General features: G+C 41.3%; 1 protein-coding gene across 2 annotated transcripts in view; it reads left to right on the forward strand.

The window, feature by feature from the left end:
• Positions 1-23,534, forward strand: part of LOC144508484 (nuclear factor of activated T-cells, cytoplasmic 2-like) — a 133,181-nt gene that overhangs the window by 62,860 nt on the left and 46,787 nt on the right. For both annotated transcript variants that reach the window (XM_078236448.1, XM_078236447.1), the window contains exons 7-9: positions 4,072-4,127; positions 6,999-7,128; positions 8,986-9,849. In XM_078236448.1, the coding sequence (XP_078092574.1) occupies positions 4,072-4,127; positions 6,999-7,128; positions 8,986-9,849 (1,050 nt within the window). The remainder of the gene's footprint in view (positions 1-4,071; positions 4,128-6,998; positions 7,129-8,985; positions 9,850-23,534) is intronic.

The raw sequence follows: 23,534 nt of genomic DNA on the forward strand, positions 1-23,534 counted from the left end.
TCCTCTCCACGTGCACTCTATCCAGGCCTCGCAGTATCCTGTAAGTTTCAATAAGATCCCCCCTCATCCTTCTAAACTCCAACGAGCACAGACCCAGAGTCCTTAACTTTTCCTCATACGACAAGCTCTTCATTCCAGGGTTCATTCTTGTGAACCTCCTCTGGACCCTTTCCAAGTCCAGCACATCCTTCCTTAGATATAGGGCCCAAAACTGCTCACAATACTGCAAATGGGATCTGACCAGAGCCTTATACAGCCTCAGAAGTACATCCCTGCTCTTGTATTCTAGCCCTCTCGACATGAATGCTAACATTGCATTTGCCTTCCTACCTGCTGACTGAACCTGCACGTTAACCTTAAGAGGATCTTGAACAAGGACTCTCAAGTCCCTTTGTGTTTCTGATTTCCTAAGCATTTTCCCATTATGAAAATACTCTGTCTCCATTCCTCCTTCCAAAGTGCATAACTTCAACTTTTTTCCAATTGTATTCCATCTGTTCCTTCTTTGTCCACTCTCCTAACCTGTTCAAAAAGTATTGTGTTGTACTTAAAGCACTTTAGGATGTGTAAAGGTCATGAAATGTGCTATACAAATGCAAGTCCTTTCATTTCTTTCTGCCACTGTTGGATAGTATGAGGTGGATCGTGATAGTGCCTCAGAGCAAATTGGACCTGAGCAACATTGCAACGTTATCGAGCAAGGCATTAAGTGAGATCATGGTTTAGGGTGGAGGGGGGAGTACAGGAAGACTTCGAGAATAACAAAGAGATAGGAGTGAGACATACGCTAGCTGGGTTAAAGACGACCTTATTCACAGCCATGGCACAAGACAAAATGTTATGTTGTCTCTCTGATGCTATTGTGAAGGATATCATTTAAGTCTATTTATTAGTGTCACAAGTAGGCTTACATTAACACCACAAATAAGTTACTGTGAAAATCCCCTAGTCACCACACTCCGACGCCTGTTCGGGTACACTGAGGGAGAATTTAGCATGGCCAATGTACCTAACATGCCTTTCAGACTGTAGGCGGAAACTGGAGCACCCGGAGGAAACCCACGCAGACACGGGGAGAACATGCAAACTCCGCACAGGCAATGACTCATGCCGGGAATCAAACCCGGGTCCCTGGCGCTGTGAGGTAGCAGTACTAACCATTGCGCTACCATGCCGTCCCATGATAGACAGAGAAAACCTTTGGAGAGGGTAGAAGAGCTTTCAGAGTAAACAAGGAAAACATATTTCCTGTGGTTGTGGAATCAGCGATGGGAGGTAAGGGGTGGGGATGGACACCAAATTAAAATGATTATTAACAGCATGAGAAGGCAGGGTGGGAGCAGTTTCTTTATATAGAGAGCTATTGGAGCATTGACTGCTTTCCCACAGGGAGTGGTTGAAGCAGAAACCATTGTCTTTTTAAGCGAAGATTGGAAACACATTTAAATCTGAGAAAGATACAAGGCAAGGGAGAAAGAGTATGGCGGAGGGATTTGTTCCGAATTGCTCTAGCAAAATGCCAGCAGAGAAGGATGATGGGCTGAATGGTCTTCTGCAAAAAGTTGCAAATTTCTATGGTTCTATGACATGTCTTGTGGTAATGCCTTTTGGACTTCCCATGCTTGTCAGTTTATTTGATTCTAATGGCAGCGCAGTGGAGAATAATTAAAAGAAAAGCAGTTTTGGGGGTGGGATATCACAAAAAATGTCAGACTGGGGAGAAAACCAATTACTGCAAAGAGCACTTTCTCCAGCGACTCAAACAATGGTCACCTTATAAGAATCTTACTTGAGCAGACCAGCTCCTGGATCTCCTGATGCAAATATTTTATGTGGGTAAGGTGCCTGCTGTGAATTGAGTCTTCTTGAAATTGTGGGATTTTGCTCTGGGGGAACCTGGTTCTAATTGTTGTACAATGCTAATGAGTCTCGTGTTTGCGTGTAGTGCAACCTCACTCTGCCCCACAAAATTATGTGTCACAAAATGTGGCGCTCAGCGAATTGGGCCTCCAACCTCCCACATGGCTCCAGGCTGCTGGAGGAGTCTCACAAGATCAGTCTTCTGCTTCATGGTTTCCCAAATGTGAATATAAAAATAGAGACTTTGTTTGAAAATGAGGATGTGAGGCCCTGCTCCTCTCTGAACACTTACACTTTCAGTTTGGTATTGATTTAAGTGGAATCCTCTCCAGCCAGAAAAGAAAATCAAATGTTACATGTTTTCAAAAATACCAAATGTAGCTATAATTACAGTTTCTTAAAATAAACGGCATGTGGTGAATAATTAGAAATGAGTCATTGTATGGGACTTTTTGTAAAATTAATTAGAACCAGCTTCAATACAACGTATCTTACATTAGGCTAATGTTGTCATTCAGAACCTTTTGGATTTTCTATTTCAGGCAATCATTTTGTGAAATAAAGTACAGATTTACAGCAATTGAAAGTACAACATTCTAAATAAATGTCAGTGAAGCTTCCCTAACTTTCAATGCCTGCTCCACTTAACATACAAGCATGAAGGATCCAACATATATGGCATTCTTAACTAAAACTATCAACAGGGAATATTGGATTTAACATTGCTTTCAAACTTCCACTTGGGCAGCAGAACACATCTGTTAATGTTGCAGCGTCACTTTTGTAATTCAAATCCTCGGTGTGTCAAATCTGTCTTTTTCTAAATGTCTTTGCTTTCAAATTGAGCTCTTTGGCCATTAGAGTGCAAAAGCTGAACCTGTTTACGTTCCCAAATTAATTTCTCCTTTAAATATAGCAGGCAAAGGAATTTCACACAAGCACTTGGAGCGAAGTGTTTGGAACTGATATTTGATAAGCCCAATTAACTGGACAATCCCGGGCCCGCCATTATAATTTCAATACTTTTTATTACTCGTACATTGGTCTTCATGTATTTGCACCATTGTAAAGTAAAGTTTATTTATTAGTGTCACAAGTAAGCTTACATTAATACTGCAATGAAGTTACTGTTAAAAATTCCCTCGTCGCCACACTCCGACGCCTGTTCGGGTACACTGAGGGAGAATTTAGTATGGCCAGTGCACCTAACCTGCACATCTTTTAGACTGTGGGAGGAACCGGAGCACCTGGAGGAAACCCACGCCGACATGGGGAGAACGCGCAAACTCCACACAGACAGTGACCCAAGCCGGGAATTGAACCCCTGGCTCTGAGACAGCGGTGCCAACCACTGTGCCACTATGCCACCCCCATTGGTTACCCCCAGATCTCATGTACACAGCAACAATCCCAAGATTTCTTGAATCCAACTGTCAGGGATTCTTGATAGGAAAGAAAATATCTTCTTGGTTCCATTATATTTCAATGAGGACCCTTGAGAAAGTAAACTAATTGCACCATCCTCCTGCACTCACCTTTGTAATATGCAACCAGTTTCTGATAAACCTACTGCATTGTTGAAGTGCAAGCTAAAGCAGTCACTGTATTTTGACCAGTGCGTATCTGTGGTATGGTTATGCCGTTTCGTCACGCCAATGTTGCTACAAAGAATACTGGCATCTCTGATGATAACATGACGTTGCATCATGGCATCACCATCTGTGTGGCCTACTGCTGGGCCAGCAGCAACCCATTAAAACAATAGGTTTATTTTGATGTGGTAAGCAGACTTGTAAAAGTCACACACCTGTGTTGGAAAGCCAACTGTAAATTTTACAATGCAAATTAAAATATTGGATTGATGGATATAGGAATAAAAGGCAACTGCCACTTTAAATTGGCTTTTTTTCAAATTACTGTTTTCGAAATCTCCTTGTTTAATGGGAAGTGGTTTCTTCGCACATTATATATGTTCTGTGGAGCCATTTGCTTCATTATGTGGTATGAAATATTCAAATAATGTACATCTTGGTGGAAAAATTCAGCTGATTTTGCATTGGTAGATTCAATGAATAATGTTGGATCTTCTAAGAATGCACGCAGTGGCATCAACTCTCACATCTGATACTGAATAATACTAATTCTAAATAGACTTACATTATCATTCTTTTTGATTATTCACTCTTAATGGTGCTCAAACATTTTTTTCAGATGGACAACAGATATGGGAGGTAGAGGCAACAGTGGATAAAGATAAAAGCCAGCCTGTAAGTATAAAGCTGAAAAGGACGTTCTATCTCGAGTAAGAATTTGTTGAGGAAAGGATTTTTCATTAATACTTTAAAATTTAAATAAATATCATTAACCCTTGAAAGTCCTATAAATGTTGCAGAAACTCAAGAAAATTTGCTGATATGGTGTTTTATATTTTAAATAAAGATAATTCTACTGAACTGCCAATAATTAAAACAGCATTTGTCAGGATTAAAGCAGATTCAGAATTGAGCATACTTATACATCTGAGGTAACTTGATTTCAGCCAGATTAAAACAAATGTTCTTCTACAGTTAAATAAGTTTTTCACTAATGTAGAATATTCATCCTTTTGAGGACTTGTGTATAACTGTCACTATTTTGTTGCCGTCATAGATCATCTACGTGCAAAGCTTCCATTTTTAAGCAGTTCTACTTCTGCATAACTTCCCACAATCCCCACCACCATCTTCATGCTGTCAGACAACTTGCCTCACATCTATGGTGGAATTTAATGCCCTCTTTCGTGATGCATTTAAATGCAGATGATGATGAGTGGGGACCTCACCACCTCCTTGTCTCCACCCGACTATGTCCATAGTGGGGGGTGCCCGTGGTTGGCCTTCCTGCCCCACCACCAATTGAGGCAGACCCTTAAGTGGGTAATTAATGTCCATCTAAAGGCCTCACCCTTCCATTGTCGGTTTTAACTCAATGGCAGACAGGGGTCTCACCAGGTGGGGAGCACAACAAGCAAATCCATGCAAGGTTGCTTATGGGCACCCAAGGGGTTTCCTTGTTCGAAGGCACTCAGTGCCAGGTTGAGGAACCCAACATTGGGAGGTGAGGGATGAGAGCATCCAACACCACCCTCCTCCTTCCCTCTCCAACTCTTCCCCTGCTGCTGTCCAGTTAAATGCCTGAGTGGCACTTATTGCAGTAGACCTTTCCGTAAAGAAGGCAAGGCAGGGCTGTCACCGACTCTCTAGCCGATAGGTTAGATCCCTTGTCTCCTCCATTAAATACTGCCCCTAGTTGTGGATGGGTCAAAATTCCCTCCACCTAAATATATGAGAGATCATTCCCTTACCCACACAGACACAACTAATGTGTACACCAACCTGTTTGGCCTAGATCTTAACTTCAAACCTCACATCCTACCTTCTGAATAGCTGCCCCAACCTATGCAATATCTGTTCCAGTCTCAGCACTACTCTTGTTCAAACCCTTAGCTACGTCTTTGATGGACTTCTTGGTTTGATTTATCCGATATTCCTCCTATTGGCCACTGCCTCCATAAATTTCAAATTGTTCAAAATTCAGTGCCCATATCTTGGTCCTGCACCATGTCTTGCACACCCTTTACTCCTGTCCTCATTGATCTATACTAGTTCTCTATCTGTCAACACAAGTTTAAAATCCTCAGCATTGCCTAATGCAAGCAGGTGGGTTGGGACACGCGATGTTAATGGTTTTTTTATCAGCAAGGTGAATTATTTAATTCTCTGAAGGCTGGATAAGCAACAGAAACTGGGCCAGATGTATTGACATAGTTTTATGCAAATTCCATTTTGATGTAGCTTTTAAGGTCAACATTTTAGATTTTTATGAAATTTACATTGATCAATAACTCTGCTAAGGATGGTTGATTATATTGCAGTTTTTAAAAAATCAATTAAGGCACAAATTGGTGAAATATGCCAGAGTTCTACTGGCACGCCCACCCCGAAATCGGGGCAGGTGAGGCTAGCAGAACGGCATTCTCTGTTGGCCTCTGATAGGATCTTACGAGTATCATCAAGTTATGTGTATTTAAAGAGAGGTGTCAGTAATGATAAAGCATAAAGGTATTCCGCTGTGGAGTGTAATTAGTTTTATTGTAGCTTATTACTGCATTAATAGAGTTTTCCTTTCCAGGTACACATGAGGGAAAATGTGAATCTAATTTAATCTATCCATGTAATGTTCACTTACTTTCTCAAATTCTGCACGACTGAAGTTGAGCAGCATTTTCAATTTTATGGACTTTTTTAAAGCATCGCATTACTTTTCTCAATCTTTATGGACCCTTGCACTGTGCAGCATTTAGTGTTTATTACTTCTTGGGAGGGCAGATTTATAACCTGCACCCAGATCTCTGTCAATGACCTTCCATTATTGAAGTGGATGATTCTAGTGCTCAGATTTTTCAGTCCCTTTGTCAAAAATATACTACTTCCAGTGCACTCACATTGAATGCCCGGCCATGATTTGAAATTTACGATATTGGTATTCCTGAGGACATAATGGCATTGACCATTCCAGGGTGCTCAGTTTCTACGTTCTCTTTTTTTAACACAAGTAGAATGGCCCACCGGGCACTGATTACTCAGTCATGACTCTAGTATCCTTTATGGTGTTTTGCTTACCCACGCAAAGTGTAGAACAGATGATATGCAAACTGATCTAACTCTGTAAAACTTGCACTAATTTACTGATATGAAAAGATCAAGAGCTATAATACTTCAGTGAGGATCTTGAGTTTGTAGAGTTGTCTGTTGCTAGCAAATGGACCCAGATTGGAAAGTTGCGTAGCAAATGCAATGCTGTTACCCCATCTACTATCCCACAGCTAAGCTCTCAGCTAAGTTTGAATACGGAGCTCCATAATGATTGCAAAACATTAGGCAATAAAACATAAGACCCATAGCATGAGGATTTTGGATGGGTCGTACAACCACAATTTTATTCTTAAAGGGAAGGAATGCACCGTCAATCTAGTTACTGGAATAATAGAAACAAACCTGTTTGTTGCATTTTGTAGAGTTTTTGCAAAAAATGGCAAAATAATGAACAGGGTTCCATTCCGTGGCTGCATTTTCACCTTCTGCTTATTCTCTATCTAGAGCATTCTCTTTGTTGAAATTCCCCGTTATCGGAACCAACATATCCGCACAGCAGCCAAGGTGAACTTCTGTGTTGTCAATGGGAAAAGGAAAAGGAGCCAACCACAGAGATTTGTGTATTTGCCTGCAGGTAAATGATGTGAAGAAACATCATGGATTCCCTAGTCCAAAATGTTCGACGTAGTTGAATCCAGAGAGGTGCTTGGGTTTAGCCAAGGTCAAGTTGGTGTTTGGATGAAACATACTGCCCACCTGACTTGCACTGGTACAAGGAATTGAATGAGAAAAGAAACCAGCTGCAGTTGGAACCATGTCTCCAGGCTAACTCAATGCAAATGTTGCCAGGTTTTCTTTCAGCTATCCTTAAAGCTTATGGAAGAAGCCAAGCCACATTCAAACAAATGCATATTGTGCACATTTTCTTAGTTATGAGCATGATTGGTGGTTAGTTTTTGCATGTAGCTAAAAGTTAAAATCCAGAAAGCCCCAGAAACTTCTTTCAGGGGTATTTAATGAACTGAGGTTGTTCAACAATTTTAGTTAATTTGAGTTGGGCTAGTTGAAACCTTCAGAGAAATAGGTTAGGTTAAATTTAGCTTCCACTATTAGATTTACTACATAAGAAAAGGACCACTGCAGTCATAAAGCCTGACTACAAACAGTATATAATGAGGCGGTTGATTTTTTAAGAAGCTGAGATCCATATTTATTACAAATCTGTATTTTATTAATATCTACACGTTTGCTTGCACACCTATTAAATCAATAAGATCTCCTGTTAAAGTCTGAAACAGGTTCAAATGTTGAGATGCGCTGCTGCTTTTTGAAGATATGAGAATTATCCTGTGAAGCACAGGAAGGGTTCAGTTCCGAAAGCACTTTTCTGCTTCCTATCCAGCCTTAATAGCAGAAACATTCCGAATTATCAGGGCCAGTGAAAGTACCTTAACAACGTAAAGCAGTTCAGCTTCGTTTCATGAGAGTGATGTGAAATACAGAAGCTGGATTGCTTTTGTAAAAAGGGCAAAGAACACCTTAAAATATTTCTAAAAGGTTAGCTAAACTGGCAATAACTTTCCAGCACCTCATCGAATGAAATGCAATAGGATAGTCCGAGTCTAAAAATGTAATGCCATTCATTATTCTACTCATATCATGAATTTGAAGACATGCTTGCTTTAAAGCAAATATTTTTCATTGATATTGAAAAGGAATATTCTAAACATTGAAGCTCTTCACTTCATATGGGTATCATATAACAAACGTCATCTGATGTGAACCCCTTTGAGCAACGTTCTAAGTGAAACATTTGGGGCTGGAAATGTGATGGTGCCACAGCTGTTTTTTCTGATACTAAACTGACACATCCAACTTGACAGGAAGGAACCACAGGCTGGTTATAACCCAGAAGTTTCTACCATATTGGTTTGGAAGTCTCCAAGGCCTGTGGCTCGAAATGGCTTCAGGTCATTTCCATAAGCAGATGTGAAGCCAAACACTCTGTGCATAACTGGGCTGCCTGTAACACGGGTGCTGCCAGGCCAGATGCACTCAGGGAAACCAGGTCAAAATGCCTCTGAACTTTCGAGGAACTGCTAACAAAGATAGGAATAAAAATGTGTGCCTAAATATGGAGTTGGATGGTGAAGGAGTGTTCAGTCCTGGCTTCACATTCAAACCACTGGCTTCTACCAGTCACTGTTCAACTTGACTGTTGGTCTCCTCTGCCCCCTCTTCATCCTCACCAAACACCCCCCACCCCCAAACCCCATTCCCCTCACCACATGCACCTTGCTGGTCGCCTTTCCTTCCCCTTTAAGTATTTACCTCTGCACACCAGCATAGCAAATTTATCGGCCCTGGGCTTTTGAAAGTCCAAGTACTAAATAGCTTAACTAATTTGTATTGTGACTACATATTGTTCAGTAGTTGTGAATATGTTAACACAAGCTGAGAATAAATGTACTTTCTATGTTATTTATTTCAGTACCGATTATTAAAACAGAACCTACTGATGAGTGTGAAGATGCCATATTCTGCAACACTGGACATTATAGAACCATGTCTCAGTTCTATTCTTCACAGCAGGCCATGACCCCAGTAATGGTCACTAACCCCACTTCCTGCCTTGGGGGAAACATGGCTTCCTGTCGGTCTGGATTTTCTCCACATGATTCTAAATACCAGCAGCAGAATCCAACAGGGGTTGTCTATCAGAGATCCAAAAATGGCAGCCCTAATCATCTTGGCTATCAACCATCTGCAGTTATGGGGCCATCAATTCCCATAATTCAAGATGGCCACAAATCAGTGCTGGTGCATGCTGGGTCACCTGCCCAGCCTTCCATGACGCACCACTCTCCAACCAATCAGTCCTCCACCATAATCCATCATTCCCATAACAACCACGAGTCTTCCTCCATGATTCACAATTCTCCAACCAATCATCAGTCATCTCTGATCCAACACTCCCCAACCCATCAGCAGTTATCTTCTCTGATTCACCATTCACCAACCAGCCAGCAGCTGAGATACAGCAGCCACCAGGATTACCAGCGCCAGATATATTCAGAGAATGATGCCCATGTGCCTATTGTGCGGTCCACTACACCACAAGCAGTTCACCATATGCAAAAAAGTAGTCCAAATCAATATGCGGCCGTGATCCAGCAGCAGCAGCAGCAGCAGCAGCAGCAAACATCCAATGCAATACAGAAGGTTTCCAAAAATGGCACTTCACCAACTCAGCTCACATCATTGATACTGGATCAGCAAGAGAAGGAACATACAGTTACCGGAGTCACAGTGAAGCAGGAACCACAGAATCTGGACCAGGCGTACCTGGATGATGGTAAGAAAAAATTCTTGTCATAAAGTTATTGGTGTAACTGAAGTACAAGAACCTTTACAAAATATAAGTCAGATTTTTAAAAAAAACTAAAATGTTGAGTATCACAAATCTCCTTTTAAAACAAAATCTCATGCGGGCATCTCTTGTCATTTTGAACTCATAAAGATGAGGAATGACAGTCTGACAGGGGCTAGGAAACCTATCTCTCCCTGTACTGACTTTTGTTCGCTTACAGCATCAACTTCTTCCAGCTCCAGGATGAAAGGATTAAATGCAATATAGAGATCTCCCTATCTAAATTTATACTTGAAATCTTAACTTCCGAGAAGTGTCTCCTCCACACTGTTCAGTCACATTTTTTTTTTAATTTCCTGCACTACATAATTATATAATTACCCTTTCAATTGAAATTATCCTAATAGCAATAGGTAACAGCAATCTATTTCACTTGTATTCGCTTAGACAGGAATGGGACATTTGGAATTAGTACTCATCAGAAAGAAGTTTTATCTGTCTCAGTTAGGTTCAAAGACATGATTGTTTGGCCATGACGTGGAGATGCCGGCGTTGGACTGGGGTGGGCACAGTAAAAAGTCTCACAACACCAGGTTAAAGTCCAACAGGTTTATTTGGAATTGCGAGCTTTTGGAGCGCTGCTCCTTCATCGAATGAGCCATCGAATCTTCACCTGATGAAGGAGCAGCACTCCGAAAGCTCGTGATTCCAAATAAACCTGTTGGACTTTAACCTGGTGTTGTGAGACTGCTTGCTATGATTGTTTGGACCAAAGTACACAGGGTGAAATGTTCCCCTTTCTGTAACGCTAGTGCAATTTTCATGATATAAAAATGTGTCAATTCCACCACAGAATTGCACTTGCCAATTTAATGATTCATACCGTACTTTATATTTATTTTGCCCACAACTAATTTGGGTCTTTGCATAGGGGTAACATGACACTTAAAGGTAAGTAAAGAGTTGGCTTGTTTGTCGTTTTATCGCTATTTTTCTGACTTGAAAGAGATTATCTGGAGAATTATTTTGGGCCTCGCCTCGGAGTATAGATTGCCATGGGGAAGATTCGATGGTAGGTGCTTATGACCTCAGCCATACCCATTGGCAGCTTTCGAAACCCGGCATTGGAGGCAAATGGTCAGCTGTAATCCGATTGAATGTGTTTTCTTGAGTCACCACAATAGTCATTTGGGCACAAGAAGCTGACTGGAGCCTGGAGCCTAAACCACTGTGTTACCTACAACTCTGATCATTACTTTCTAACTGATGTTCGTGCTTAGTTTTTTTTTGATAGCTTCTAAAACACATAAACACATGTAGTTTTATTAGGTGCATAAAGCTCATATAGAAGGATCTGAAAACATGAAGTACAACAGCTAAAAGGTCGGCTTACAACACAGTTCAAAGGTAGCACGAAAAAAATCTGGTTCGTGTCCAAAACCTCTATTGGAAAGTCTTAGAAGTCCTAAAAGATTCCATGTGGCATGTTTGTGATTTCTCCAGAATAAGTAGCTGAGATTAAAAAAAGGTCAGTTACATTAGTTTGGATTTGCAAAATGAATCACTCACAATTTGTTAACTTGCTGTGATGTCAGGTGAGGACAGGAATTGGCTGGTCACGAAGCCTGCAGTGATTGAATAGTTCATAGGCAGTTCTGGCCCATTTTACCCGTTCAAAACTTGCATGGAGCTGAAATCATGTGGCAAACATTTCTTTAATTTCTAATTCTTGAAATTTTCATCTGTGAAAATCTGATCTGCAATTGCAAGTTAGATGGGGCAATGTGCTTGTTGCATTTAGGCACCTTTATCATGAACAAACACACCCGTTAGGAATAATGGAGATGGTTTTAAATCTTCGATTCCTGGAAGCTATTCTGCCAACTCATTTCCTAAACGCCAAACCCTGTTGACAAATGGGATCATTCATCCAAGAGATCAATGGATGATCCAGTTTGATATCTGATAGTGAAAAGCATATGGAATTAATATCACTGCTGAATGGATTTACTTGGATTAACTCCTCCAATCTCATGAATTGTCAGTCTCTTCGGATGCACAATCAACTCCTATATGAAAATTCCTGTTTACATATATGGTAAATAAGCCTAAATGTCTATATCAGGACCTAAATACTTCACATTCATTCTACTTTTATATTACTTGTGCCTGAACTGTGCTGGTCATGTAACCAGCATGCCTGACTCGCTTACTAAAGCAAGTCTTTGATAGAGAGCTTGAGTCCACGGTGCATTCCCATGGTGATCAAACGAGATGCTACAGGGATACTCTGTAGGATTCACTTAGGAGTTTTCATATCAACCCTAAATTCTGGAAGAAGTTCATCCAGGATCATTGCACCAAATAAAAAGAAGGTGCGGCCTCCTTCGAAAGCAAGCACACATCAAAGGCAGAGAGAAAACGTAAGGAGAGGAAATCCTGAGCTGACAGCTCACCCAAAACTCAGTTGTCTTGTGTATCCTGTTCTAATTACAACAGAACTTTCCGGGTACAAATCGGCCTTAGCAGTCTTCTCTGTACCCACTGGAAGCCTATCAAACACCCCAGATATTAACACGATCATCTTCGCTTGGAAGGACAAACAAGGAGAATGGAAATAGTTCAATAATTTGTTCTGGTTACCCTTGTGCCAATTTAGACCTATGGATATGGAGATTAGATTTATACAAAGTCAGAAAGGCAATTCTTTTCTTCTTCAGTTTCTCTATCAAGCATCCCAGCCCATCATCTACTGAAGGTTTTGAATCTTTAATGGCTTCACCTCTACAAGCTCCCTCTGGTACCATATCTAAATTATTTATGCCTAAGTCTTGCTGTCAGGAAGTGATTGAACAATGGAGGCATTGGCCGTGATTTTCTGTTCCCACTGTGGCAGGATTTTGGGTGGTGCGGTGGCACATGGAGTGGCACAATGGCACAGTGGTTAGCACTGCTGCCTCACAGCTCTCGGGACCCAGGTTCGATTCCTGGCTTGGGTCACTGTCTGTGAGGAGTCTGCACCTTCTCCCGTGTCTGTGTGGGTTTCCTTCGAGTGTTCCGGTTTCCTCCCACAGTCCTAAAGTGCTGGTTAGGTGTATTGGCTATGCTAAATTCTCCCTCAGTGTATCCGAACAAGTGCTGGAGTGTGGCGATTAGGGGATTTTCACAGTGACTTTATTGCAGTGTTAATGTAAGCCTACTTGTGACACTAATAAATAAACTTAAAAATAACTTAAACCTGCTGTGGGGAATGTGGCAGGCCAACTTTCAGTGGGACTCTAAGATCTCGGTGGCAGACAGGACTGGAAATACCGGCCATTATATCAATCCTGATTGTGTCCCTTGTAAATGGCTGCATATGTACATTTTTAGCAGATATCAGTAATCAGGAGAAAAACGCCTCACTGATATTTCCTTTCTTCTCTATTGTGCCATTAGTGCTGCCTTTGCTAAAACTAACTCAGAGATTCATCCTTTGTGCCCTGTATGATTCAGCTAATGCCAGGGTAACAGAAGCATCCTCAAGCACAACCTTGATGCTTCTGCAGATATGCACTTCAAATTTACAAACAAAGAACCATTCAGCCCCTCGAGACTGCCTCACCAGTTAATAAGATTATGGCTGATCGGATAGTAACCTCAAGTCTGCATTCTGTTTGATTTATTATTTTCACATGTATTAGTATACAGTGAAAAGTATTGTTTCTTGCACTCTGTACAAAGCATACTGTAAATAGGGAAGGAAAAGAGAGAGTGCAGAATATAGTATTACAGTCATAGCTAGGGTGTAGAGAAAGATCAACTTAATGTGAAGTAAGTCCATTCTAAACTCTGAAGGGAGAAGGGAAGAAGCTGTTCTCGAGTCGGTTAGCATGTGTCCTCAGACTCTCTGCATATTGAGCACATCAACCCAACCAACTGGCTAGCTGTAGCTAGAGATAACAAAAGCATGGATGAGGGTTTCAGGTAGGTAAACTTAGGGCGGGATGGGTGTCTGCACATATTATGAGTAGATCATAGTGATGGAGCTGATATGGCCCTGAAACTCAGTTCAGGGTTGAGTGAGGACACTTGCAAAAGCCAATTGACCAAGGAAGAGTGTGGAATCGGTGGTGAGTGTATCGATTTTGTGACAGGGACAAAAGACAATTGCTGCAGTCATAGTGTTTAGTTGGAGGAACTTAACACTCATCGGAGAATGGTTGTTTTAAGTCTGACAAAACAAAGACACAAAGAGCGATACAAGCTCAGCGTTATCTACATGTATGTGGAAGCTGACCTCATGCCTGCAAATAATGTTACTGATACAGAAGAGGAGATGGGAAAAGAAAGATCCTTGGGGAATTGCTGTGGTACATGGCTGGAAGGGAAGCCATTGCTAGTGATGCACCAGGTACAATTGGAAAGGCAAAAGTGGAACCAAGGAAGAATAGTCCCACTGAGCTGATCAATGGAGGAGAGATATTGGACGGGGTTTTACAGCGTCGCTTACCCCGAAACCATAAAACCCTGCCCGAGGTCAATGGACCCTTCCGTGGTCCGCCCCTCGCCCACTCCGAATCCCGTGGCGGGTGGGATGGTAAAATTCCAGCCATGTAGGAGATGTGGTCAACCCTGTCGAAGACACGTTGAACGCAAAGCATGGCATTTAAGATATATGGTTTGCTTTAATAGCATACAGGGTTGTAGCTAAAACTTGCCAACTTAAAAAAAGGGCATCAAAATACATCTTTTGTGATAAGCATCTCTTTTAATAACCATGAAACAATCTAAAACAAACACCATTGAACTGATTGCATAATGAGAGCAAGTGAAAATAGTTAAACATGTAGTAATAACTCGAGTGAGCTAACAAGCATGTATTAACTGAATTTAGTGCTTAACATAGATATCCAGAATCATTTCCAGTTTGTTTGTCGCTGCTTGTGTTAGTTATAACATTATCGTTGTGGAATAAAAAAGGATTCAAACAGCATGGTGATCATATGTATGCAATTGATCATAATACAAACCTCATGTGAACAGTAAGGCTATTATTTACGAGACAGATCATAATGTCTCAGTCAAATCGCATTATAGCACATTCTGTTGCTACAAAGCATCCATTATAAGGGGCCACTCCCAATACTTGCTGAAGCTCCGAAGTCTCAATAAAGCAATGCTTTGTAAAAAATAAGTTGTCACTTCCCATGGGTTTGTGATGTTGAGATTTGACTGTATGATTGAGTTGTTTATACCCGTGGATAATATGTTGGCACCAGTGGTGATCATGAATAGTAGGCAAGTTGTTATTTAGGAGTATTATTGCAACGATTTCCTTAATATAAATTCTACCGATGTAAATTACATATTTAAAGCTGCTGTGCCTGTAATAAAGCTTAACTATGTTTCTGACCGGACTTTCTTTGAGGATATATTAAAGACTAAGGACTAGTATTGTGAGTGCAGTACATTCATGATGCTGATTTCTGCTCTTCATACATAATGCCTGCTTGTGATGGGCAGGCATCTTGAGCAAAGGAAGAATGCATCGTAAAAATTAGAAAGCTATATTGTCTTCACAAGTAATCAAGTTAAGAAAGTAAGTCACTCTTGGTTCCCTTCCTCTTGTGACCAATCAGCTTTTCCTCTGCCGTTAGCAATTTTGTTTATTAGATAAGAAGCCTACTGATGGGCCAAAGCCCAAAATACAGAACGACAAGATGCATGCAGGCATTGACGGGAGCTGAGGAATGCCGAGAGGAATCAGTAGTAGGGTGATGGGATAAGTCATATTCCACTTTGATTTCATGGAATTCCAAGATTTTTACTGGTGTTTTTGGAATTGCATTTAACAATTCTATCCATTTCTGTCCTGAATCCTGGTGTTTCAGAATTTGAAGATCTACAAGTGACATGATCTTCTTAGTCCGGTAGCTACAAGAGAAATGCTGTGAACAACAGAGACCTGTATCTATTATCTTCATCGATTTCACCAAGGCATTAAACCATGTGTACAGAAGCAGTCTATTTAAACTCCTGGAGAAAATTGGCTGCCTGCCAAAGCTGTTCAACGTGATCTCTTTCCATGACAACATGATGGGTAAGGTCAGCAATAACGGGGCAACATTGGAACCTTTTAAAGTTTATTTATTAGTCACAAGTAGACTTACATTAACACTGCAATGAAGTTACTGTGAAAATCCCCGAGCCACCACACTACAGTGCCTGTCTGGGTACACTGAAGGAGAATTTAGTATGGCAAATGCACATAACCAGCACATCTTTTGGACTGTGGCAGGAAACCGGAGAACCCGGAGGAAACCCACGCCAACAAGGGGAGAATGTTGCAGACTCCACACAGACAGTGACCCAAGCTGGGAATTGAACCCAGGTCCCTGGCACTGTGAGGCTAACCACTCTGTCACCATGCCACCCACAGTGATCCATAGCAAGCTCAAACTGGCACTGACACTCTTGGGCACATTTTTCTCTTTGCTGTCATTTGCCTTCTGGTCATCTAAAGAGGATGTCTTCTGACATACCAGAACTAACAGAAAACTGTTCAGCCAATCCTCATCAGAGAGTTGCTCCACACTGATGATGTCGTACTAACATGAGGAACATCTGCAGCAGCAATGGGCAGACTCTCTCATGCCTCTAAAGAATTTGATTTGATCACCAGCATCAGGAAGACAAATGTCATAGCACAGGATTTTACCATACCGTCACCTATCAGCATTGACAATGTGATGTTGGAAGTTGTTGATGACTTCACATATCTAAGCCCACAATCACCAACAATCTGCCACTTGGTACTGATATCAGCACATGTATCACAAAAGCTGTAGCTGTTATATTCAAGCTGAGTAAGAGAATGTGGAACAACAGCAACCTGACTGAGAACACCAAATAGCGGGTCTATCAAGCCTGCTTCTTTATCGCACTCCTCTGCAGTGGTGAGACTTGGAGGCGTGAGAAAAGACTGAACAGTTTCCACCTTCGCTGTCTCAGATGTATCCTTGGTATCTCTTGGCAAGACAAGGTCACCAACTAGGAGGTCCTGGAGTGTGCTAATTTCAACAGTGTACCTTCATGGGCAAAAGTGAAATTGGCCACTTTATTTAAGGAAGGATGTAAATAGATTGGAAGTATTCTGAGTGGAGGTGGATAAATATTTGATAGATCAAGGTAGAGAGGGCTCTGAGGAAATGGCACAGAAAATGAGTCGAGGCCGGCATAGATCAGCCATGTCCCTATTGAATGGCAGGGCAGGCTTGAAGGATCTGGTGACCTACTCCTGCTTCTCTTTCTTGTGATTTTAACCACGTTGGGAGATGCTTAATACAGAGTTCACTATCAGAGAGCAAGCCATTGTCTTACAAAATGAAAGGTTATCCCTTGTTGCAGTAAACCTTGAAACTTACAGCTACGATCTTAAGAAAAAGACTGAAGTAAATGGAATTAGAGGGATTGCAAAATAGATCCATTGTTCAACTTTGAAATCCATTTTGTTTTGTATCTGGCCTGATGGAACTGCACAGTCTTTTCTAGTCATATACTTTCCAATGTTACTAAGGATAAGCTTGCATTCATTTTTCTTTTGGTCCATTTCCTTCTTCCTCCTCTGACATTTCAATATGAAAGTGCATTAAAAAGGAGTTGAGGAGAATTTTACTTCATTCAGGGGATAGTGGAGACCACTGCCTGAAAGGGTTTCAGAGGTAGAAACCAATCATTGACTTTAAAAGTATTTGGATATTCAGCTGAACCGCTATGAACTCCAAAGCTACAGGCCAGGAACTAGAAAGTGGGTTTGGGTGGGACAGCTCTTTCTTGGCAGGCACAGAGGTGATGGGTCAAATGCCCCCCCTCCTGTTGAATTTTCCATATATCTAATTGGATATGATGTGGAGACTGGACTATTCTCGAAGAGGATAATTCAGGGAGGTCACTGCTGGCATTATATTAAGGGAAAAGTAAGCTTGATGAATTAAATATAAAAAATATATGAATTGAATATTTAAAAAATTCTGGTTGCAATGTTTTGGAACTTAATTTAGTTTACCATGTAGGCATGGAAAATAAATAAGTGAAATTGGCACATTTTTTGAGTGTTGACAATTAATACCGAATGGTAACAACAAGCATTAAGTCCAAAGTGATATTTTGGACAAATGTATTGAATAAATCAAATAATTCATACACATCGTTAGAACAGCTTAGAATTTGTTAATGTTCTTCCTATAAGTACACAATACTCTGCTGGTGAATATATATTTTTGATGACAGAGTCATCCTTGTTCTGTTAGTGGTGGGATATGTCCATTTGCTGGCGGCCTAGCGTGGGAGGTTCTTCGGGATTGGGTTACGGCCGTGCTCATCCCAAAATCGTAAAATCCTGCCCGAGGTCAACAGACCTTTCCATGGTCCGCCTCTCGCCCGCTCTGATTCCCGTGGATGGGATGGGAAAATTCTCCCCAGTAATTTCTTTCTTCTGGGATTTGAGACTGGATGGAAGTCTTTTTCTACTGCAGCAAAGGTCCAATTCCAATTCTCTTCCTGAACCTAGTGTTGCACTAAGGCAGATTTTAATCTGTTTTCATATCTAGCAATTCCTGAAACAGGCATATAGCTTAAGGGGCACCACTCCAGGAGTCTCTCCCGCTCTTACTGTCAGCTACTGGCATGTTGGGAGGATTTGCAGGTTGAAGTTCAACCGGTTTGACCGTGTTATGAATGCACCTTCCTTGGCCATCAAGTCCTGGGGTGGCACTCAAACCTGGAACTTCTGGCTCAGAGGTAGGGACGCTACCCATTGCGCCACAAGAACTCCTGCCACAAGGGTGCTGTATGAAATTAGTTTGGGGGAGCGTCATGCTAGTTCCTGGTAGCCCACTGCACAAAACCACCCCTAAATGGACACTAAATCAGAGCAGGTTTCCTATTGCCCAAAAAATCACAAGTACATTCTGCTTTTGCTTGAGCTTTGCATTTGAATTCAGACCATCTGAATTGAATAATGGTGATCCTTCTGGTTACGCACCACAGTAAAGTAGATGGGAATTGAGTGGCGATGGATGCCACATGGTAAGAATGATGTGGAGATGCCAGCGTTGGACTGGGGTAAACACAGTAAGGAGTCTAACAACACCAGGTCAAAGTCGTTGGACTTTAACCTGGTGTTGTTAGACTCCTTACATGGTATGAAGGCAGGTTATTCAATTTACTGCTTCTAGGGGTAGAATTCAGATGTTTATATCATCTGACCTTCACATAGAAATAAAACACACTTATCAACACTTTTTCAAATCAAAAATATTTAAACCATTAATATTGTCAGCATATACATACCTCATTTTTGGCAATGACTAATATCAACTGCAGTTTTTTTCACCATCCCTACCTACATGCGGCTGCTTATAGTCACTCAATCGTTAACATTTACATTTGTGAGAAGAAAGTAAAGGAAGGAAATTGAGGGGGAAGGAGTTGTGATAGCTCATGAAATGTATATTAAGGTTTTATAAATCCCACATTCTTTCCACTGAGAGTGATTTTCAAAGCATTCTCAGGCTGAACCCAATATAACCTGGCCCTTCTCAATCAGTTCCTGTATCTACAAACCACAAAATATTTCCCATTGTTTGAATATCTGCACCTAATTTCAATCAGCCTGCTGTTATGTTGACTACCCTGTATTTGCTGGAGTTTGCACATCTTAATTATCACAGTGTACACAGGTCATTGATAGACTCTGTAACTGATGTGAAATTGGGATGTTATTGGAAAATCATATTTACCATGAATGGATTGATGCAACAACCAATTCACAACCAATCTGTACTTTTTTTTGCATTTATAATGCTCTCATGTTTAAAACCTCAACTAGGTTCTCCTTTGTCATAAAGCAGCTACAACAAATCCCACGCTTGCTTATGAGAATCCAACTCGATAATGTGCATCAGGGGAAATGGCTCCTTTTTTCCAATAATTCTTAGTCAAATACCTTACAAGTAAAACCCTCTTCAAATTCTTTCTTTAAAAATTAATTTGCACACAAGTAACTGATTTATAAAACTGAAGTGACTGTGTGTAGCAGATGCTGTGCACAACAGAGAACCCCACCTATGAGCTGTATGCTCGAGATGTGGCTGCAATTTAGGAGTTAAAAGGTTTTGTAGTGTACTGCTGTTAAAGGAATCAGTATCAACCTCATTCTATAGTGTTAACCTGTTTTAAATCAATGTAACGGAGTTATTCTTATGATTAATCTTATAAAACTGCAGTTTCAGTTTACTTGGATGTCAAAGTTGAATTTCACCTCGTATCTCTTCATAAAAATTTTTTTAAGGTGCATGACTTTTTGTTAATAATTAAGATCTTTGATCCAGTTTTTTTTGTTACTGAGTGGGAAAGCTGAGCTTAAAGTTTATTTAGTAGTCAAGTAGGCTTACAGTAACACTGCAATGAAGTTACTGTGAAAATCCCCTAGTTGCCACACTCCAGCGCTTGTTCAGGTGCACTGAGGGAGAATTTAGCATGGCCAATGCACCTAACCAGCATGTCTTTCGGACTGTGGGAGGAAACCGGAGCACCCGGAGGAAACCCACACAGACACGGGAAGAACGTGCAAACTCCGCACAGACAGTGACCCAAGCCAGGAATCGAACCCAGGTCCCTGGCGCTGTGAGGCAGCAGTGCTAACCACTGTGCCACAATGCCATCCCTTAAACTCACCATCAGCGATAGCTCAGTCTTTTGCCTTGGTCCTGAGAAAGCCTAGCCTATAATAAAACCAAAAATTACTCATATTCATATGACTGCAGCTAATTGGCTGCAACAGCTTTTAAGTGGTTGCAGTATTGCGGCCCCATGAAACTCCCCCATCGAATTGTTTGACCTTGCTTACAAAGCTCCCCATCTTAGGGTTCAGACTTTGGTGGGTTCCCAAACTTTGCATTATCTTGCGGTGACTGTACTTTATCAAGCCAGATCTACAGCACAGTGAGAAAAGGACTTGCATTGAAATTAGTGGTCAACCCAGAACAAAGAGGTGCAGGTGGCTGGCCAAGCAAGTTTGAAATACATTCACGGGCCCAAGCCTCAGTTCTGGGCTGGTTTTGATGTTTCATGGTCCTCAAGAAGAGGGTGCACAGCAGCTGCCAGGCAGGTGAAGACCCAGTTATCATTGGACACCCACCTGCTTGCAGGTAAGTGACAGGGAGTTGGTTGTTAGAGGGTCTCATGTAAGGGAAGAGGAAACAAGATGGATTATTCACACCTGTAAAGGCACAACAGAGTCTATCTAGGATCATTTGTCTTTCTTTCAGGCAGCCTTGAAGCCTTTAAGGTGCAGCATTGCACCTACATCAGATTTTTATTGGGCCTATATGACAGACAGGCTGGATTTCTTTGGGTGGCCTTGGACTTTATAGAATCGTAGAATCCCTACCTGCAGAAGGCGGCCATTTGGCCCATCGAGTCTGCAGTGACCACAATCCTACCCAGGCCCTAACCCCATGTATTTACCCTGCTAATCTCCCTGACATTAAGGGGCAAATTAGCATGGCCATTCCACCCAACCCGCACATCTTTGGACTGTGGGAGGAAACCCACGCAGAAACAGGGAGAATGTGCAAACTCCACACAGACAGTCACCCGAGGCTGGAATTGAACCCGGGTCCCTGGCACTGTGAGGCAGCAGTGCTAACCACTGTGCCATTGTGCTCCCTCAAAGTCTCTGCCAGATGTAAGAGGAGAGGACAGAAAACTCATAAGACTGCTTTCCCCATCTCAGATTGGAATTTAGAATGGAGCAGAAGCAGGTTCTACTCCCAAATTCCTGTTCTCTCACGGGAAATCCACTGTGTCCGTGCCCTTCCTCACCCTAGGAATTAAAGCCCCAACGCAGATGAGGAAAGCAAACTAGGAGAAAAATTACAGCCAAAATTGCATTTGTCTACTTGGATCTGAAGCATTGAGCATAGATCTAGGGGCTTTTCTGGATTTATGCCTTGGTCTTAACAATACAAAGTTGGGGCTTCTGCCTCAGATGGTTTTACACATTATGTGGGCATCTTGGGTTAAGCAGCAAGTTTAGATTTAGTGCAAAAATGGTAATTGCTATGTCCCCATAAATTACTGCTTACTGCTGTTGTAGCTGTTTTTCGTAATTCATGTGTGAGAAGATAGTCAGTTCCATATGTATCTGATTTCCCAATCTTAGTTCAAAGATGACTTGAAGACCAATTTGAAGCTGCCTGATCCATAATAGGCTTTAATCTGGTCAGAAGTTTCACAGAGCAGCCATTTTGTCTCAAATTGGTTACTGATTCTGTTTTTGGCATTAAAAACAGCATTAGATGTATTGAGTTAATGTTGTGAAGAAACCATCCTTTCCTTTTTACTTAGCATAAACTCCTCCCCTATTTAAATTACATGCAAATGAATTAACAACGCTGAAGTCAAGCCTTTAATTTTGCCACAGCTGCCATTTTGTACTTGATGTGGATGAGAGATGGGTCACAGAATGCTTCTCCAAGGTTGAATTGTCCTGTATTTCTTTTCCTGATCTTCAATTTGAGGCCAAACACAACTCATTTTGTGGTTCCCTGCCTGCCCAGTACCAAGAATCTGCTACGGTTAATATTTTTTCAACTATTTTCTAAATGTTTTGTACCTTCTATCTTGTCTATACTGCTGAGTTTTGAGAGAGTTAACTAGCTCATCATAAAATATTCAGAATTTTCCCAATGTTTCCTCGGAGTAACTGTAGACATTGTAAATGTCATTTTAACGGCTGGGACTGGGGCGGAGGTGAAGGGAATGGGGAGAATCACTAAATGCTGTTGTGTTAAACCCTCTGTTTATGTCCACAGTTGGGACATACAATCAGTAGCATTAACTGGCATGGGGGAAGTCAAGCCTCAAGTGCTTACAACCGTACAAAACAGAAACTCCTGTAGCTTAGCTAAAAATACAAATCCTGCATCATTTCTGAAAGACAGTTTCAAGGATAAGAAGTGATATCTTTGCACATGTTTCTTAGAAAGGAAAATGCAATGGACTCGATTCCCCAGATCCTCATAGCTTCACCTCATGGGGTGTTTTTGAAATACGGTTGTGAAGTTCATTCGGTATTTTATGTAAACACTGCATCCCTATCAGCATTAATCTGATGAAGTCATTATTTTCTTTGGAAGTTTTCAAAAGGCGATTGGAATATTTTTGCATATTCTATGCATAATTATTAATCACAGATTAATACCGAAAGTGCCATTTTTCATCTCTCCTTGAATTAGCGATCAAAGTGATATTCTATCTGGGCACTGTTCAAAGAACTTTGTGCACCTCATTATGGTTCCACTAAAGCTTTTGTGGTGAAGCTAACTATGTAGACCCTGGAGTTTTACAATCTGATAGAACTTGTGGTATTGCCTGTGTACGGGAGAAGCTAAGTCTCACTGTTTTATTGTAGTAGCATATGCATTTAAATCTTGGCTGCCTTTCAGAATAGAAATCCAACCTGTGAAGAAACGTTTAAATATATTCAGCAAAACCTGTTTAGTTCCACGCTCCTCCAGGACTCAGTTGTAGATGGTCTGTTACCGAACTATAAAGACCATAAAGTTTCGATTTCTGACCACTGCTGAGTTACCAGCCAGATCATTGAGGTGGGATGGATGGGA

Source organism: Mustelus asterias, chromosome 20 (assembly GCF_964213995.1).
Source record: "Mustelus asterias chromosome 20, sMusAst1.hap1.1, whole genome shotgun sequence".
Taxonomy (NCBI): domain Eukaryota; kingdom Metazoa; phylum Chordata; class Chondrichthyes; order Carcharhiniformes; family Triakidae; genus Mustelus; species Mustelus asterias.